The 21,353-nt window shown below is 45.8% G+C and overlaps 1 protein-coding gene across 1 annotated transcript in view; it reads left to right on the forward strand.

The window, feature by feature from the left end:
- The first annotated feature begins 3,461 nt into the window (after positions 1 to 3,461).
- Positions 3,462 to 21,353, forward strand: part of SOD2 (superoxide dismutase 2) — a 232,654-nt gene continuing 214,762 nt past the window's right edge. Inside the window, exon 1 of the mRNA XM_069235142.1 lies at positions 3,462 to 3,619. Within this exon, the coding sequence (XP_069091243.1) occupies positions 3,597 to 3,619 (23 nt within the window). The 5' untranslated portion in view covers positions 3,462 to 3,596. The remainder of the gene's footprint in view (positions 3,620 to 21,353) is intronic.

The following is a 21,353-nucleotide window of genomic DNA, read 5'->3' on the forward strand; positions in this document are numbered from 1 at the left end:
CCGCCCGCTGAACCACACCCCGTCCACCCTCGAAGTAGGTAAAGGAATTCCCGCCTTTTACCAGGATGATGGACAGCTTTCCAAAACGACCCCAATGCGTTTACCGCCGATTCCGGTGGTGCGTTGTTAATGCTCAGAAGCACGAGGACATCTCCACAAAGACGCACTAGTAACAATAACATTGCCAAAGGCACACAAGGTTGCTGGAGACGTTTACCCCGTGGACCATCATGTACCCTTAGTGTAGAATATAAACGGGGCGTATAAAACATGCTAGGTAACGCTTACTGACATACTCGTAGAAAATACTCCGGTTGTGTAGGCCACGATGCTCATTTTACAGAAACTAAACCTCAAAGGAAGCCCTTACAATCATAATCGTAGCAGGTGCCGCAGTCGAAGCTCAGCTTCTGGAAAGGACAAGCCACCCTGGCTCTTGGGCTTGGCAAGGATGAAGCACGGCTGTGCGCTCAGAGATCCCATAGCAGAGGAAGATCTGGAGTCCTTCCTGGAGGTGAACTGATGGTGTGCTGGAGCGTGGTCTGTGTCTGACTGTGACGCGCGGGTTCTGTCTTCCTCTCCTGGAGACACAGAGTAGAAGGTTCTCCCTTCGTGGAGCACCTGTAAGCTCCGCCCGCTGAGCCACGCCCGTCCACCCTCGAAGTAGGTAGGGGAATTCCCGCCTCTTGCCAGGATGATGGACAGCTTTCCAAGGCGACCCCACTGCGTTTGCCGCCGACTCGCGTGGTGCGTTGTTGATGCGCAGGGGCGCGAGGACATCTCCGCGGGAACGCACTAGTGGCAATGAAATTGCCAGAGGCACACAAGGTTGCTGAAGACGTTTTGCCCCCGTGGCCCATCACGTACCCTAGTGTACAATGTGGACGCGGCAGATGCCGCGGTTGCAGCTCACCTTCTGGAAAGGACGGCCCACCCTGGCTCTTGCGCTTAGCAGGGATGGGGCGGGGCGGGGCTGTGCGCTCAGAGATCCCATGGCGGAGGGGATCTGGAATCCTTCCTGGAGGTGAGCTGATGATGTGCTGGAGCGTGGTCTGTGTCTGACTGGGACGCGCGGGTTCTGTCTTCCTCTGCTGGAGACACAGAGTGGAGGGTTTCTCCCTTTGTGGAGCACCTGTGGGCTCCGCCCGCTGGGCCACGCCCCGTCCACCCTCGAGGTAGGTGGGGGAGTTCCCGCCTTTTACCAGGATGATGGATGGACGACTAAGTATTTTTTACCCATGATTCTAATTATGTATTGTATGTGCAGATGTGTGTGTATAGTCATGTGTGTGTGTGTATAAATATATATATATATGTGTATGTATGTGTATATGTTGTTTCTGTGCCTGGCATGTTTCTATGAATTTCTGCTCTCTTTTTATCACACTTATCTACTCATCACTCTTATGTCATGTCTCTATCAAACTATCCTCCATTCTCACTCTGACTCATCCCAAATCCCTTCGACCACTTTCATCTCCTAAATATCTCTGCCTAAGCTCATCCCTCCACCCCCACATCTAACTCACCAAACCTCACTCTACCTCTGTGACCTCCCACACAACCCTACTAAATTCTCCTGCATTCACCTCACCCTGCTACTATGCTCTCCCTAACCCTTCCACATCCTCTTTCCCCTCCGCCCCCCTTTTATTCATCTCAAGCCTTTGGATTGAGTAAATGAAGGATAAACTCCCAATTAACACTTCTGGATTTCTTTCCTCCTCCACCCCTCCATTACTCCAGTCAATCTAACTAACAAACTCTCATATCCGCAACTCAAATTAACTCATAATAATACTAAAACTGTACTCCTTATTAAATTATACTAATCCATCACTAATTCTTGTTGGGTACCGGAGTAGCGTGCTACTCATCGAAAAGCGCTTCGACGCCTCGTCAGGGGTAGTAAGCGCTATATAAATACGATTACAATTACAATTACAATTAGCTAGATGTTCTCTAAATTTGTGTTCTAAATGCCCCACGTGCTGATGCTAATCTAGACTAGTTGAGGGTTATCTACATGACTGTTGAAAAATTACAGAGACAAAAGGGTTGACGGATTACTTTGTTGAATCTTATGGGCTACGTAGCTTTATTAAAGTTAACCTTGGAGTGATTTGCTCTGACGCTTTGGAATGTATTGTGATTCAAGCTTTGATTAGGTTGTGTTACACGCGTCTATTGGGTAATAAATCTTGTTCTTATATGCATTCTGATTTGACATTGAGATTAATCTACATGACTTTAGCATTGTTAATATCGGGGAAATAAAATTACTAAACTTTTACTAAAGGTGTGGTTATTCATGGCTGAAAAGTCATGGTGTGTAAAAATGACTCCCTTGATTTGACTAATGATTATTGTTTTAATACTAGATCTATGGTAAGAACACCTTAAAGGAGTCAAAAGGTTCATTGACCTATACGTGTCTCCTTGTAAATGTACTTATTAAGGACCTACCAGCTAACAATTGCTTCTTGACATGAGCAAGTCACGTGTCTTCTCCAATGTGGGATCAGGCTCTTTTCTCGCTTGTTATAAAAACTCGGAGTGCATCATGTAACATAGGAGATGCCTTTTTGTTGTTTGCATACCCATAAAAATAGAAGAATGAAGAAAAAAATACCGTCGTCAGGGCCGTTTATATTGGCTTTGCCAATGCTTGTTTAGGCTCGTTGTGTTCTGTAAGGTTACGTCCATGCAGATTCGTGACCTTCAAATACGTGTTGATGCTTCCTATGTCGCCGTTTACAACATCCTCGAACAGGTCTTTCGTGAGCTACCCTATAACACAACAAAAACATATCCTGTGGGTAGCGTACACCCCCCCTTTAACACGTTCCCTAAATGCCTTTGGGGATGTAACTCACCAGCAGCAAGTATGTTATACCGCTCTCAAAAAACAGATCTACTTATACTGTTGTTCCGTAAGAAACTCTCCAGCAATACGCTGTGTTACTTTCTCACTAGAGTGAACAAATATACTAACAAGGTCAAAGTCAAAACTACGTAAAAGTCGAAAAAGTGGGCGTTCTCGTACAGGCAGCGAAGGCGGAGGCAGATGAAATGGAACAATATAGACTGGATGATGATACAAACCTCGCAAGGCTGGTAAAAGAAGCAGCCATCTTGAAGAGACTAAACGCATTTTTGTTTATTAAACTAAATGGTGGATGGCAGTAAAAAGCGCTTGCAAAAGTGCGGTAGCGAATGTTTTTTTTTTATACACGTGATTTCCACTTGTAGTGTAACTTACCTTAATATTTGATTTTAAAGTCATGTTAAGTATATAATCTTGTTTTGGTGTTTAGCCGTTAAGGAAACATAATAAAAAAGTCACACATTTGTGCATGGTTCATTGTGACTTGCATGATTTCTAGATCACTTTAATTAGAAGTGTGTGTATTCCATCATGGCCGCCATGCTTATTTCATAATAAAGGAACGAAGCCGTACGCTTTTTTCAGTGGTAACCAGTGGGGGTGACCATCAGTGCTGATCCAAGATAAGGACTGTGAGGGACGTCTGTGGAAGCAGGAATCGAGGTCTGATACGCTTCTTCCCCTTTACAGCAAGACTCGGAATTGCGTCATGCTTGGTCTGTGTGTCGCCAGGTGAGAAGACGATGCCGCCTCTGCAAAACAGATTCTTGCAGGACAGCTGAAGGCCAGTCTGCAGAGCTCTTGGGGAAAGCATGGATGGACCTGCAGGCGTTATGACAGCACGTTGCAAGCACACATGCCAACTCTCGCACTAAAGCGAACTTGGATGGCTCTCAGTAACGGTCACAATCAAATTGTAGAGTTTAACAGGCCATTATTTTTTTTTAATCGAAAATGTTTACTGGTCTCAACTTTACTTTCTTTCACCTATATCTACTCTCGTTGCAACGCGTAGGTGAGCAAAAAAGAACCTTAGTCAATGTGACGCAAAACCTACTCATGGTGTCTACTTGAACGTTGACGTTTCCTGTGAAGTGCTAAATTCGAGGGCTGCCCCGTGGGCTTTTGCGGTGTTTATCATGTTTATGCGTGATTTAAGTAATAAGTTACATTTTGGAAGTGCGCTGCGATGCCATGTTACTGAATATTGACTTTTTGCAAATGCTAATTAGGAACACCGATAAGAGTAGCAGGCATTGGCAAAGCCAAGGCTTAAGCCTTGGCAAGCACCTGCTATTAAAAGAAACCCTGAAAACATAATGTCACTTAAACGAGGAAGACAAATGCTTGAAATAAAAGTTTTTTTTTATATTTAAAAACAAATAGTATATATTTGTATTAGAAAAGAACAGTGCTTCCGAACATAAGTGTACCTTGCAGGAAAATAAGTTCAATTGTAAATAAATACAAGGTTGAACAGCATTAATATTGGGACCCAAATATTACCTTACCTGCAGGCAATGCCATCATAATGTGGTACTGTAAACTGGCAGCCAAAGGCCTTGTGATGCAAGGGGTTAGGCTTACTTGTTCTCAGGACAAAATAAGCTTGAAAACTTGTTGTCCTTGACCCCAAACAATATGCATTAGGCTATAGGAATTCCACACCCCTGAGTAATCCAAGCGACTCTAAATTGAGGCCTTTACAGTCAGTGGACAAGTTTGATATTGAAAATTAGTCAGGATTTTACACAAAACCTGAAACAAACTGAAGATACATGGTTTGCTTGACTTTTTAAGGAGTGGTCAGTATTAATCGGGCGTCCCAGTTTGCTGGAGAAGGAGAGGGGCCAAGTTGTTATGCCCAAAAATCAGTGTGAAAATATTTAGAGCCTGAGAATCGGGCACTTAACCGCATCACTGTCTTGTCTGAGTTGAATTTCAGTGAGCTCACTTCCTACCAATTAGCAACTGATATAATTCAGTCAGTGTTTGAGGGACAGAATCATCAGATATTACTAAAATTTGCATGTTGGCTTACTGCATGAATTTCAACCGAAGGGAATGGACCATCATGGTCAGCGGGCAGACAAGCAAGTTAAAAAGTTGGGCTTGGGGGGTGAGCCCTGGGACGCTCCCTGATAAGGAGGCTTAATTTCGGAACAAAAAAGGGCCATATAGACTACCTGAGTCCGATTTTGCAAGTATGAAATGGCCATTCTCAAGCACAGCCTATGTATGAAAATGTCTTTCTACAGAGAGAGGGTTTTGACACGCTCTGTTCATCAATTGACTTAACTTATATATTGATTACACAAAGCTGGTGATAAATCCAAAGCTTTTAGGACCTGGAGTCTAGATCCTCAATGTGGCCCTCGTTCTAATACTTTCTCTTTGAAAGTATATTTTTATGTAATTTTCCAAATATGTAAATGATGGTATTTTATGGCTTAACCTTCTCCATTATTACTGGTCAGAATGCATTTACCCAGTTGTTATTTTGAGTATCGGATGTTTGGTTCTTTAAGTGTATTTATTATCTTTTGGCTTTGTTCAAGATGGAATATATGAATTACAGGCTCCACTCTTTAAACAAGCATGGGCAAGGACAATAGTTCTCTCTCTCTTTTTTTTTATTTATATAACTGTGTGTGTGTGTGTGTGTGTATGTATGTATATATAATCTAATACTTTATACATATTGTGAGCCACCAAAGTCTGTTGGTAGATGGGAAGCATGGTATGCTGTTGGAGTAATCGTGTGACGAGTTGGATCCAATCTATTATTTTTTTCTTCGCATCTGGGACGTGTGGTCCTGGTTTTATAATGTAATAAACACGATTACAAGCAGCTAGACAATCATGGACATGGGGAAACTCACCATGGCTCTACGATGCACTTGATTAATACAACCTCAAGCTTGCATGGTAGTGCTTTTGTATTGTGTGTGTGTGTTTGTGTTTTTTATAGTGGTATGAAGTTGAATGAAAGATAGATTTGAATTTGGGCTTGGCCATCATTTGCGATGGGGAAGAGTTTTTTGTTTCTTTGGAGGGATTGAGCACCCAAGGATCTACCGTATTAAATGCATTGTAACATGTTGCCAGGAGATATATTTGGAGCAGCACACAGGAAAGCACTTGAATACAGGCAGTCTTGATTAATGCTGGATAGAGCCAACCTAAGAGTGGAAGATGAGAAACCTACACATGGGCATGGGCATTGTTGGAAATAATCTATATAATAAATCCTGGAATGACAAAGGATAACACTGGCTCGCAAACAAATTAGAAACTGACAATTTAAAAAAAGTATCAAAACAAATGGTGCAAATCACAGATGGATGCAGCGACCCAAATGTCGAGCTCCTGTGAGGGACATTCAGCTTTCTATCATAATTATCAGTAACAATAATACTTCAGAAATTGCTCAAAGCAGGCGCTACAGGATCAACCATCTGGTGAGCGCTAGTTACAGGCAGCAAGAGTGTATGCTTTATTACATTGATCCTGGAGCGACCTACGGAAACTTGATAGCGAGTGTATGGTGATTCTGTGGAGAAATAGTGCTGGTATTTAGACACATTTGTTGAAGGAATATAATTCGTAGGCAAGATGAATTGAATGAGCAAACTAGTTTTGGGTAGATTGGAGTGAAAAGATTAAGGAGTACAGGTTCCTGATCTAGGCCTTTTCAAAGCCAAAAAGAGAAGGCATGCTTACTCTCTTGCTCTTCACCTAGAGGAGGATTAAATAGTATGGGGCGGAATGACAATCCGAGCAAGGTAGAATCCATTTAAAAGAGTTGGAAGTGAATTTAGGGAAGGTAGCTGAGAGGAATTTAAAGCTGCTTGCCCATTAGCTGGTAATACATGAAGAGTAAAAAGATAAAGGCAAACAGAAATTCAGGCACTCGCGCCTCATAAGCAATAGCAAAAAGACACTTAAAATAATTGTCTCGTTGGTGCAACTCCCTTACACGCTAGTGTACTATAATCCCACTTTGTGAAACCTCACCATAGGTAGGGACATGAGGGTTGTGGACTGTCTCTCCCCTCCATTGTCCTTTAGGGACAAAGGCAAAAGACTCCAGCTGTTGAAGACTGAACAGAGGTTTAAAGTTGGGAGCCAATAGGCTACCTCACACCCCCTCACAGCAATACATGTAAAAATGACTATGCACCAGACTACAAAAATATGCGGCTATTCTACACATAGTGGGACAGTGCAACAATATATCAGAATTTGACATGCCTGTATTGGTTAGTGCATTGATTGATGAATAGATGGTTGCTCGAATGGATTTATGGATGAATGGGACGGATCTGAAGTGTTCACTTGGCTTGTAGCACGGTTAAGGCAGTCTGTTCCTCAGCCCAATAAATATTGTTACTAAACACATCCATTGTGTATTTACAAGGACCTGCTACCTCCTGGTTGGTGAAGGCCTGCAATGGTTGTGTGTCGGAACAACGCAGGCATTTATGACGCCTGCCTTAAGAACGTGGCCCAAACCACGAATACGTCCCTGCAACGCATTTCTTTACCACGCAAGTCATTACAACGACTTGCTTTTGGCAAAGCACTGAAGTTTTGAATAGTATAATTTACTATTCCAACTCCAGTCTGCGCCACAGTAGGGAAAGTGTTGGGCATAAAGTCCAACATCAGTACAACAACACTTTCCCTAAGGCAAGTCGTTGTAATGACTTGCGTGGTTAAGGAATGCGTTGTAAAGACATATTCGTGGTTCGGGTCTCGCTTTAAAGGCATAGCGTGGTTTGAGCCACGTTGTTAAGGCTGTTTCCCGCCTGCAATATGTCAGTTACTACCATGTGGTGGCAGTGCCAGCATTATGCCACTGTTGGCCACAGTTGTGCAAAATCTGTCCACCAGCACTATACAATGAGGTGGAACCATTAGCCCAGGCCAGGCATTAGTCAGAAGTGTATACCATTTTTTCTTTTTTGGGAAACTCTGTTTATTAACGTTTTCAGCATATTATAACATTAATTTGTACATCAAACGCAGGGCATTTATTATGTGCAGTTATTAGTAGACTGGATGGGCACAACTGTCCAAAACAGACAGCGGAACAATTGGCTGCAAAGACATATTGCAGATGGTTCCACCACTCACCATAAAACTTGTGTATGACAGGATTAATTAATGCATGAGCGCTATCAGAGAAGACCATACACTGGAATCAAGAGTCACACAAATAATTGAGGATGCTACAGGCACCGCGGTGGCACCTTAACCCATTCCGGAAGGTCAGTGTGTACGTACAGCAGTGTGCATTCAGGCGCAGATCTTCAGATAAGTCACAACTTAACGATAAGAACATGAACGAACTTTGGAGGACTGTCTCTACGAGCAGCAGGCCCAGGCCGGGGCATAGTCCCTGGGGCACAGAGACCCCATGTTTTGCCCGTGTGTATCAGCAAAGGGCAGATACGTGCACACACCACAGTCCCCTGCCTCCCACATAGGTCACACTCTCTACTCAAAGGCCAAGGTCAGGTCCGCTGCTCGGACTTCAGCACCCAACCCATCGCACTCCCGCACCAGGAGTAGATACATGCACTCGGTGGCCATCCGACTGCCACCTCAGAGGTCTGCCCCAAACCCTGCAAGCATGCCAGCATTGCCTCCCAACTGACTGATAGTGGGTACTTACGCAGCCCCAGTGCATCTTCCCTCACCAACGCCACTCCCTCCGCGCCAGCCCACACCTCAAACGAGGACTTCCAGGCCCTCTCAACCGGTGGGTCAGACGACTTCCACCAGAGGGTTATCAATCTCTTGGCCGTTATCAGGCCTAGATCCAGAAATCGTGCTGCAGCTCTTTTCCGCGCGTCCCTAGGAAAAAGGCCCTGTATACAGGACTCCCAAGTGAACGGTACCGACACGCACTCCGATAAGCAGCCCACCACCGTCCCCCCAGAAGCAACTCGACGATGGGCAGGACCAAAGCATATGGATCATGTCTGCTTCATTGCGGAAGCAACAGGGACACGCCGCGTCACTGCAAGCAAAGTATCTGTTTATGCGGGCCAGAGTGAGGTATGCCCTGTGTATGATATAGAATTGAATCAAGCGGAATCTGGAGTTACACGGTATGTTAACATGGCCGGAAAGACCTGACTTCCACTGCGCGTCCGTGAACGGAGTAGTCTCATCCCCATCCCAGGCTGCATGCAGCGAATCACATTCAAGGGCTGTGTGTAGGCGCAACGCCTCAGTTAACCATCGAATTAGGTGCCGTCCCTGTCCCATCACCTGTATGTACTGTATCAATAAATGTGTGGGAGGAGCAGCAGACAAGTCACCCCATTTAGATGCAAGCAACCTCAGCAATGAATTATACAGCAGAAACTGCCCTGCAGGAAGGCCTGACTCCTGTACCAGTGCAGGGAACGGCGTCAGCTTACCGTCGTCATACAGATCACCGAGCATTATACAGCTCCACTGCATGCCACGCCCACAGCTCCGACCCGGACGTAACTATAGAGCCACGGGGAGTGCCCAACAACGCCGGCGCAAATGGGATCGCCCCCCCCCCCCCCCTCCCTCCCCCCCCCCCCCCAGCAAGTTGCAGGGATCTACGATAACAGCTGAGGGAAACCCTGAGGAACAACTGGTCTTGTAATGCCACTCGCGTTATTGGGTGAAACAAATGCGAGACCTTCATGAGGGTCAAAGGGCCCTCCAAAGTTGCCGTATCGGCGAGATTCAGGCCCGCCAGCCACTTAGACACCCATTGGAGCTGGGACGGTCAGAAGTGTATACCATTGTGCCATGGATGCTTCCATCATCCCATCTCTAGCAATATTCCTGAAGTGATTGCCATTGTGCCAAGCATGGGCATGGCATTTCAAGGATTGCTACACTTATGACAAAAATAACATCATCTTTTTTCTGTGTGTTTTTTTTATTTTTATTTTGTTTTATATTTTGTTTTTATTTATTTGGTTTACTGTTTTTTGGGTTTTTCTTTGCTAAGCATAAGATTGGAATTTGTATTTATAATATACAGTATTGTTGTGTAGAAAATTAGTTAAGATGCAGAATGTGACTTCTCCACCATTCTTCCAGAGCAGTCCTGGAGAACCAGTTTATTGTTGGGCTAAATAGAAGAAAATGTTTATGCACCACGCAAGAGTGTGTGGTCCTATCTTAAGTGCGGAGGGGAAGCATGCATCATTAATGCATTGTCTTGGTGGGGAAGGACAGGAAGTGTTGGAGAATTTACCAGATTTGTGTAGTGAAGAGGTGAGGAATTTGAATGATTTTGAAATATGTATATTGAAGTTAGACAAGCACTATCTGCCAAGGGGGAGTACGATTATGGAAAGGTATTATTTTGGGAAAAGATGAGTCGGTGGAGGAGTACATAACAAACTTGAGAAAGTTAGCAGCCTCGTGCAAATTTGGTGGATGAGAGAATTCGTGATCAGTTTGCGTTGAAGTGTAGAAGTGACATGATTAGAGAAGAATTGTGGTTGAAGGATGAGCCGCCATTGGAGGAGGTCATTATGGTGGCAAAAAGGGTTGAACATATGTTGAAATGTGTCATGGAATTGAGTGCTGTGAAAAATAAATAGTTGAGTGAAAATAGAAAAATTGAAGAGGTAGTATGTGAGGTGAAAACCAAGGAAGTAGTGAGTGGAAGAAAAAAAGAGAAGAGCAGGTTAAATTCAAGGGTGAGTGTTTCAGGTGTGGTAATACTGGACATAAAGCGAATGCAAGTAATTGTCCGGCGTTAGGTGTGATCCGCAATGGATGTGGGAAGAAAGGTCATTTTTACAAGTGTTGTCGTAATAAAAAGAAAACTAACCCTAATAATCTGATAAGAGAAGTTAAGGAGGTGTCACAAGAAATTGTCTTTCAGGTGGACATACTTCTAGGCAGAAGTGAACATCCTAGTGAAATTGTTCTTGTGGATTGGGTCAAGTTGTTGATGCGTTTTGATTCGTGTTCACACTTGACTATCATTTCAAAACAGAGTTTTGAAGCTGCATCTACGGTAAAAAATAAAAATGGATTTATTTCCAGGAGCTTATGGAGCTCAACCTATTAAGATGTTAGGTTTTTTTTTTGAAGGACATTTGGAATTAAAATGAAGACATATTGTAGGAAAAATGTATTCTCAAGTAAAGGTGATGATCTTTTGGGGTGGACACATCAGAAATTGTTGGGTGTGGTACTTAATCCAAATGCAGAGCCACAAGTACAAGTCCAGGAGGTAGATGATTGTGAGTGTGAACTTGTAGAAACATTTCCAGAGGTATACTCAGATGTCTTAGGTTGTCTCAAAGGATACAAGCACAACATTATATTGAAAAAAGATGCAATATCAGTAGTGGCAAAAGTGAGGAGGATTCAGATGGCTTTGCCAGAGTCAGTGGTGTCAGAACTTAAGAGGCTTGAATTGTCAGGGGTGATTTGAAGAAGTGGGACAGGTTGTGTGTGAATCTTAGAGCTTTGAATAAGGAGATTGTAGTAGACAAGTTTCCTCTTCCGAACATCGAGGAGATAGCCTCTGTGATAGGTGGGGCGAAATATTTCTCCACTCTCGATTTAGCATCTGCCTACCACCAGGTAGAATTGGAAGAAAGTTTGCAACAACCTACTGCCTTTATAAAGCCATAGGGTTCAAGTTTAAAAGGATGCCTTTTGGACATGTTTCAGCTGCGTCAGTATTTCAGCGTATAATGAGCAAAGTATTGAAGGGTTTGAAGGGCGTAAAATGTTATCAGGATGATGTTTTGATTTTTGGTGACACGGCGGGAGAACATATGGATCAAGTGAATAAGGTATTGGAATGTTTTAAGTCGGGCAGGCCTCACGCTCAAGTGGAAGAAATGTTGATTTGGGGTGCCTGAAGTTGAATATTTGGGGCATCGGATTTCAGGTGATAGGGTTAGACCCAAACCAGACCTAGTTAACACCATTAAGAATTTGCTAGCTCCTCAAACCAAGGAAGAGGTGAGTTCCTTTCTTGGGATGGTAGAGTATTATGGAAGATATATAAAGAATTTGGCAGAAAAATCAGCACACATGAGAAGTTTGCTAATAAAAGGGAGATAATTTAGCTGGGATGTGCAGTGTAAGAAAGAATTTGTGGGACTAAAGGAAGAATTACAAGCAGCGCCATGTCTACAAGCATTTAAACCTGGCAGACAGACGTTTGTGGTCACAGATGCGAGTGCAAAAGGTTTGGGGGCTTTACTTTTGCAAGAAGACAATGGGAAGAAAATGTTGATTGCGTGTGCTTCAAAATCATTATGCGAAGTAGAGAAGAACTATTCTGTTATTGAAAGAGAGTCTTTAGCCATTTTCTCGGCACTAAGAAAATTTTAACATTTTATTTGGGGAACAGACTTTGTGGTTCTGTCTGATCATAAACCTCTGTTGAGGTCTTTGACAGCAAAGGTTTGAATTGCATATCTGCCAGAATAAGAAGATGGATTATTGGTTTGTAAGAGTTTAATTTCAAGGTTGTATGCGTTCCTAGGGCATCGAATGTTAGTGCGGATTGTTTATCAAGATTGGTTGAGGCTGAGAAAACTGGAGGAAGTGCTGATAGGCCTATGGTGGAGGAGAATGTGTGTGAAATTTATGATGATGTGAGTGAAATTACGTTTGGGGCCACAACGGAACAAGAATGGAATGATGCTCTGGAGAATGATGCAGAATTGATCAAGGTTGTGGAAGTAATACAAAATGGGAATTTTTGTGGTTTAAGAAAAAACTGGAACTTGATAAAAAGGGAATTGGCAATGGATAGGTCAATGTTATTGGGGGGAACTATATTAATTCCACCATTTTCTTTGAGAAAGAAAATTATGGATCAAGCTCATGATGGTCATTTTGGAATAGTAAAAACAAAATAAAATTTAAGAGCAAGTTTCTGGTGGCCAGTGTATTGGTCAGTGATCCTGATTATGATTCTCCCTTCTGGTGATGCACTGCTGATTTCCCTCATGCTAATCAAACCAGGTGACCCCTTGATAGCTTGCCCAGTGTCACTTGGCCCCACAAGCCAATTGTGCACTCACTTCCTGTTTCTCAAGGTTCTTACCCGTGGTGGTGTTGTGAGTAGTGTGCCTCTTGTTCCTCCGGAGGGTTGCAGTGAGCAAAGACATTCTTGGGATGCAGAGGTGTCCAGGTGCAGCTCGTTTCGTCTTTCATGGGCAACGTGGCTCAGTTCATTGGTGAGCAGTGGCACTATCACTTACTTGTGGGTGTGGCCTGGCAGTTGCAGCTAAATATGGCCACAGGAGAATGTGGGCTACAGGCCCTGATCTGTGTGGTGCAGTCAACCGGAAGCATTTTGCCTGATTGGACCAGACCAGACAGTTGCAGCCCTGATAAAAGGATCCACTCACAAAGACTTGAAGAGTTTCCTGCTAATCTGATCACTCCTGGTTTTGATCTCGGTGGTCTGCTTCCTGACACTATGGCCAAAATATAAGGATACCAGATATACTTACAGTAAGGCACTCTGGACATGGAAACACATCCATATTCCATGCAGGGGACATTCCCATCCCAAATATTCTCCTCTTCTTCACCTCCACTACATTGGTATCTATGAGTGCCATTTGTGCCACTGAGGAGCTGTGGGGCTTTTTCTTCTCTTGGAGTTGTAAAACTTTGTGGAACTCTTCTACTGGTTATAAGTCCCAGATCTAGCATTCCTTGGGAAGGCCTCTAGCCAGTGTTTGAAGACACTGGCCTGACTCAGATGGTCTTTTGTGGTTGACCTTTCCTGGTACCGATATATTCTTCGACACCTGAGGGCGGGAACCTCATGGTCACTCAGTTCTTCTGTCCTTCTGTGGAGGGGCACATGCAGGCGAGCCACCATCATTGTTAATTTGTATTCTGGGATTTCAGGGCCTCCTTTACTGCCTTCTGTATAGAACAATCTGTAGATTCCAACAGACATGCACTCAATGTGAGTGTACATTTCTCTGCCTGCAACTCTTCAGAGCAGTCCAAGCTCATGAAGATTTGTGCCATGTTGATACCTAAGAATCAGAAACAGATTTATTGTGCAATTAAAATTGTTACAATAAAGTGTACATCAGTGCAAAAAGATACAAATAAAAAAAGCACAGATCATAATAAACATCTCTGTATTACCATCGGCTAACAATTGATCCACTAACTGTGGATATCAGTTGGCCAGATGGAAAGCGTAAGCCAACAGGTGTATACAGATGTACTGGCTTTAACAGCTAGTTATATCAAAATCCCACTGGGGTTGCCACCTAGCTAGTGCCTTACGTATGAGACATGCCTTAATATGCCTCAAGGGGTGGTGGGAGCTCTGAACCTCTTAGTATTGTTACCTGGCCTTTCCTTAACTCGTAAAGGTTTATAAAAGCTTCTTGAAGCCTTGTGCAGCAATCCTGAATTGCTATGTGGGTCCTGCTATATTTTCTAGCCTTGTTGGGGACGATGTCTCCAGTACCTGTCATTGTGCCTCTTGATGATTAAGTGCACCAAGCATAAACAGTATCAGCTGTCCCATTGGGGTTCTCCTCGATGTGAAGTTTAAGAATGTCTGATTCAGTACCGTGGAAAGGGAAGTCTGTTGGGATAGAGGCAAGGAAAAGAAGTGCGAAAAAATATGGGGCGGACATGAGGTGGGGTGGACAAATCACTGGAACTCTAAGTGGACTCTGGGAATTGGTGGACATCCCCAGATATGGAAGGGGAATAAGGGCCTAAGGGGCACCCAAAGGACACTGAATGTCCATAGCGCTACACCTGCATATTCATTTTATTTATTAAACAGTATAATTGAAAGTTACAGAGTTTGTTATGAATCCTATACTTTCTGGTACATAGCTAAGTAATATCATAATCTCCACGTCTTGCAGTACAGGTCAAACAGCTTTCATTTGTAGTCCATTAGACCTTAAAACTACCTAGAACACCCTTCATGTGACCCCTTAAACTCCCCCACCCCCCCTCCTTTTAACCATGTCTGGTCTATCCTCTTAATAAGCCAGTATTAAATAAAGATGCCTGCACTCATGGTTCATTCTGTTATTGTGGTTAAGTAGTGGGTTGCAGACAAACCCCTCTTTGCTCCCCCCGTTTCTGTACCCATGTGTTGATCAATTGGTGTCTCCTTCTTGTGACATAGGTGCCTCAGGCCCCGCCCCAGCATATAAGAGCAGGGACCTAGTTATCTCTGCCCAGGCCATCGGGGTGTCCTGTGCCTTGTTTTTCCTCCTAGTCCTCTGTAAGTGTATCTCTTCTGCCCCGCCCACTCCGCCATATCTGTCTACCACCTGAGTCTCGTGGGAGGCTTGGGGCTACAAGAGCTAGACTCCCATATGTATGAAACTGCTTTGCCAAGGAGATGTACCGAAGGGAAAAAGGGTGGTGGGGGGAGATTCCGGTTTCTTCTTGTTTCACTGTTTTCAGATATATCTTTGCTTCTTTTTGACTGCAACCAATTGAATTAAATTTAAAAAAAAGTCTGATGCAGCATAATAAATTGCTATCCCTGTCAGATTGAGACCTATTGACCATAAGCTTGATTGTGCTACTTGTGCAAATTGAGAGGGTGTCTCCAGGGCATGGGATACTCTGTTTGCCTCCGGGATGGCCATATCCACCTTTCAATCCACCGGTCAACTAGAGTGGACATCCTGTTTGGGGGACCCTGTTTTAATTTGCCAGATTATGGTGCTCCTTAATGTGCAGTTTAAAGTGGCCCCTACAACATAACACCAGGCCCTTTTTTGAGTGTGCCAGGGTAACTTTAAAGTGTGCTGTTCATCAGACAACTTAGGGGGTCATTCTGACCCTGGCGGTAAAATCCGCCAGGGCCAATGACCGCGGGAGCACCGCCAACAGGCTGGCGGTGCTCCCTTGGGCATTTTGACCGCAGCGGTACAGCCGCGGTCAGAAACGGAAAACCGGCGGTGTACCGCCGGTTCTCCGCTGCCCTGGGGAATCATTCATGGCGCGCCGCCATGGGGATTCCGACCCCCATACCGCCATCCTGTTCCTGGCGGTTTTGGCCGCCAGGAAGAGGATGGCGGAATGGGGTGTCGTGGGGCCCCTGCACCCCTTCCACTCCGCCGGCTCCATTCGGAGCCGGCATCCTCATGGAAGGGTGTTTCCCGCTGGGCTGGCGGGCGGCCTTCTGGCGGTCGCCCGCCAGCCCAGCGGGAAACCCAGAATAACCGCCGCGGTCTTTTGACCGCGCAGCAGTATTCTGCCGGCGGGACCCCCTTAGTGTCCCATGAAACATATTACCAGGCTTTATTATGGACCTGTGAGAACCACCCCTGCTGAATGTTCTTTGATCCACTACTGGCAATGTCTGTTATGCATGAGCGGGCACGTGAAGATAGTGCACCCCACTGCTGCCTGTAGGAGTAGGTTTGAAATAAAAAAAAAAAATCGGAGGGCGTGCCAACAGCTGAATGGATTCCACTTTCAGTCATCATTGCGAGGCTTTGTTACACATCTGAATGTCTTGAGATATCCGGCTGGGTCTTAGCCAGTATCTTCTGTGTGGCTGTAGTCTGCATGTGCAAATCATTATGTGGATCAGGGATTCCACTTCGATGTCACACAGCCTGCTCCACCTGTCCTCATCATGCTCCCTTCTGCCATACCAGTAAGTCTTTAGCAGAACTAGACAGAATTTTCAGTTTCATCAGTTTGATTTTCATACTCTTGGCCAAGGATTGCGAGAGAGAAATTGGAAGAAGCCTAGGGTTGTAGAGGCAGATATCGCAGCTGCCATGGCCTTCACCTTCAATGACTTTAGGCCTGAGTTACACATCAGAGAAAGGGTTACTCCAACACAACGGTGACGGATATCCCACCCGCCTAAATCTAAATTGCATTATATCCAATGGGATTTAGATTTTGGCGGACGGGATATCTGTCACTGTTGTGACAGTTATTCTTCTGCTAATGTCTAAATCAGTCCCATTGTCCTGATCCCTGAATATTAACTATGCTTTGTTTAATGGTAGTTTTGCAATATGGTTAACAGGAGGTTGGTCGACCATATATCCTATGGTTCTACAGTGGCAAGGGGGCTGTTCAAGTACTGGTGCCAGTTGGTGTATGCGTGTTTTTTTGCTGACCATAGTGTGTGTTTTATGGAGCCGGTCTGCACTTGTTTTACATTTTAAATAGTAAGCCAGGAATTTTGCCTTCAGGATCAGCTGCTAGGAAGTCATGTTAATTCCTGAGCAGATTTGAGTCTGGGTCATGCAGTCAGATAATGCATATGTTTTCCTGTTGTAGGTTACTTGAGCTCTGTCTAGCCAGTTGGCATTTCTATCCTAAGTGGTAGCACACCATAGGCTATGTTGGCCAGTAGCTTGCTGGCAGTCACCTTTAGTAGAGCTTCTAAGTCTGGAATGCGGGTCGACTTCTGTAGCTTGCAAATGACTGAGGTCAGGGATTTGGCTGATGCTTTCTGAGCGTGTATAAGTGATACAGTTCGGCCTGGCAATCCTGCCACACCCCCAAATACTTGTAAGAGGTCACCTTTTCAATTGGGCTCCCTTGGATAAACCACACCCCTGATTTTATTAGCCTGCGATTGCTGATCATAATATTTGTCTTTGCGACATCCATAAACTGTTTGCTTAGCAATACTTCGCCAAGGAATATAGGAGTCTCTAATGGTCTGCTGTCTTGGGTAGGAATGCCTTTTGCTTTCCTTTCCTTTATTTAGAGGCATCCTTGCTTACAGACAACCTGAATCATGCCCCAGCTTCTGCACCCTCATCCCTGACTTCATTGCGCCTTTCGCCATTGACTCCAAAGACTACATTTTCCTTTTGAGATCTGAATTTCCACCTCAACGACACCGCCAGCCCCCTCGACAGCATGAATGACATCGGGCTAAGCCAACTAGTCACTGACCCCTCCCACATCGCAGGACACAGGCTGGACCCCATCTTTACCTCCAACAACAGGGTCCAGTACAGCCATGTCACCGAACTCTCCTGGGCTGACCCCACCGCATTGTACACTTTAACTGCTCCAGCCCTGCACCTCCACTGCCGAGCCATCCAGCACCCCTCTACTACAGCTGGAGCTAAGTACCAGCAAGCCAGTGGGTTGGTGCCTTCAACACATCATGTCCTGACACTGCCTCACACCTGGACTAAGCTGTCAAAAACGTAAACTCCTTGTTCACCAACTACACCCATACAATTGCTCCCATCAAAACCAACAGAGGCAAGAGATCCACCTAGCAGGAAAGGTGGTACACCAAGGAACTGAGAACAGCAAAATAATAACTGCAAGCAACTAGAAAGAAGATGGCACACAATCAATGACACCTTAGTCAGGTCCACCTTCAAGACCTCCCACAGCCTCTTCTACGGGTGATGGAGAGAGACAGAGGAAAGCTCTAGTCAACCGTTTCGAGTCCACATCAAAGAGCTCTTCACCATAGTCGGAGTTCACCAACCCCACAGCCAAGGAAAACAGCATCACATACTCCCAAAAACAGTGTGGCAGACTCGCTGACTTTTCCTATGACAAGATCACCACTATCTATATGAACTTTGAACCCCATCCCAAGTTCTCAGACTTATTCACCTTCACACACGTGCCAAAATCAACACGGACCAAATATTTACCTTATGGAACCAGTTCTCTCTCCCAGGACACCACCCCAATCATGAACTCCATTCCCTCTGGAGCCCCCATGGACTCGTGCCCGCACCACATTTTCAACCTCAGAAGCCACAGGATCAGCAGTGAGCTCACCACCCTTTTCAGCTCCTCACTTGCCACAGCCACCTTTCCTGAAGACTGGAAACATGCAGAAGTCAAACCACTCTTTAAGAAACCATCTGCTGACCCTAGCAAACTCAAAAACTACCACCCCAGCTCCCGTCTCCCTTTCCTTGCCAAAAGCCTAGAAAAAGTCATCAATCGACAACTCACAAAATATCTGGAGCAGAACCTTTTAATAGACAGCTCCCAATCTGGATTCCACACCAGCCACAGCACCGAGGATGCCTTGGTTGCAGCCACTGTTGACATCAGAGCCCTCCTTGACCAGGGAGAAACAGTGGCCATAATCCTCCACGACCTCTCAGCAGCCTTTGACACTGTATCTCGTCATGCCCTGATCAAAAGACTACATTGCATCGGCATTCAAGGAAACACCCTTAAGTGGATCGCCTCTTTCCTCACTGAAGAACGCAGAAGGTGCTTCCACGTCCATTCATCTCTGAACCCGAGGACATGCTCTGCTGTGTCCCTCAAGAATCCTCCTTCAACCTCGCCCTCTTCAACATCTAAATTACCCCCTTGGCCATCATTGTCAGATCCCACAGACTAAACATCAGATTCTGTTTAAGCAACACCCACCTCATTCACTTGCCCTCAGAAGATCCCGCCAACACAAGAACCATCTTCCAGTGGTGCATGACGAGCGTCTCCAACAAGATGAAGGACAACTACCTGAAGCTCAACACAGACTAAAACGGAAGTGCTGATATTTGGCAACACCACGACTCCTTGGAGTGACTCCTGGTGGCCCTCAGAACTAGGAATATCACCCAAACCGAACGGCCATGACCGAAACCTCATCATAATACTTGACTGCAAACTAACCATGAAGTCCCAGATCAAAGCAGTCACCTCCGCCTGTATTCGCGCACTTCGCATGTTATGAAAAGTAGTTAAATGGTTCCCCCTGAACACCAGACATACCGTCACTGACTCCCTAAGCACCAGCCGATTAGACTACAACATTGCACTCTATGCCGGGATCCCCACACACCTTTTTCAGCGACTCCAGACCGTACAGAACTCTGCTGCCACACTAATCATTGACCTTCCCTTATGGGCCCACACTACTCCCTCCATCTTCCCCTTCCCCCCCCCCCAACCCCCCCAACCCCCACACAAACCACCACCTCCGAAAACTCCACTGGCTCGAAAGATTTGAGCGCTCCGTCCTCTAGCACCTGAGCAAGGTCAAGGATGCCAATTCTGCTCCATTGCAGCCAATTCAGCGCCTCCCTGCCTTATCCATAGGCCATCATTGTTCCACAAGGGGGCCTGGGCGCGTAGGAGAGGGTGCACCCCAAACAGACGGTGAGCCCTGCACCAGGCCGCTCGGGTCGCCTTCATAATCGGATTTGCTGTAGCAGAGGACGAGACGCCGCCGCAATAGAGCCCGCCAAGCCCGCTGTCATGGGAAAGCAGAGTCTTTTCTAAAGTCACCCACTGCAGTGGCTCCGGCGATCCAAGCAGTGTATGAGCCAGTTGTAGCGCTAACGCATAGTGTTCCACCGAAGGAAGTCCTATTCCCCCATGGGAACTGCTTAGCTGATGCCAGACGTTGTCGCGTAGAACCCCAGAAAAGGGCTCTTATATGCGCATCAATTGACCGCAGGGTGGACAGAGGCACCTGCAAAGGTAGAAGGCCGGGAACGTAGGTAAAGCGAGGGACCATGACCATCCGAACCGCCTGCACCCTACCCCACATGGAAAGACCCAAGTGGTTCCTTTTCTCGAAGTTGAGTTTCAGTCGCGCGATGGGAGTTAGGGAGGGAGTTAGGGAGGGAGTTAGGGAGGGAGTTAGGGAGGGAAGGAGGGAATCAAGGTTGTCTGCCACCATAAGGGCCAATCCTTGATTTACTAGCACTCCCAAATATTTAATGCGCCTCGGCGTCCAATGAAAGGGAAGGCCGTGAAGCACAGCCTTGGTCATTCGCGAGAGGCGGAGGGCCTCGCTCTTGTCCCAGTTTATGTAGTAACCAGAGAGGGGGGCAAACCCATCAATGATCTCCAGCAGACCTGTTAGGGAATGCTCCAAGTCCATCATAGTTAAAAGGACATCGTCTGCCGTTCGGTAGGGGGGGAGGCCCTTTAGCGAGGGGCAGGAACGAATGGCGGCTGCCAATGGTTCCATTGCTAACAGGAACAAAAGGGGTGTGAGGGGACATGCCTGACGTGTCCCTCTGCAGATGGGGGAGGGGTCCGAGAGGAAACCTCCACAGTTGACCCGTGCCGTGGGATGGTCATAGAGCAGTCGTACCAGAGAAATAAACTGGTCCCCCAGACCAAACTTCGCCAGTGTCGCGAAGAGATAGGGCCACTCTATGCGATCGAACGCCTTCTCGGCATCCAGAGACAGAGCCAATGCAGCCTCTGGCATGTCCCTGGCCGCCCACAGAGTATGACACAAAGTGCGCAGGTGGTTTCTGGAGGTGCGACCCGGTACAAACCCCACTTGAGTATGGCGTATTAGGGATGGGATGACTTTATGTAAACGGTTCGCTAAGACACTAGCCAGTATTTTGATGTTGCCGTTTAGGAGAGATATGGGTCGGTATCTGCTACAAAGGAGAGGGTCCCTTCCCGGTTTCGGTATGACCGCTATATTAGCATTGTTGGAGATATCACCCAGGCTCTTCGTCCGGCAGGCTTCGCCCAA

The sequence above is a fragment of the Pleurodeles waltl genome, chromosome 5, assembly GCF_031143425.1.
Source record: "Pleurodeles waltl isolate 20211129_DDA chromosome 5, aPleWal1.hap1.20221129, whole genome shotgun sequence".
Lineage (NCBI taxonomy): Eukaryota > Metazoa > Chordata > Amphibia > Caudata > Salamandridae > Pleurodeles > Pleurodeles waltl.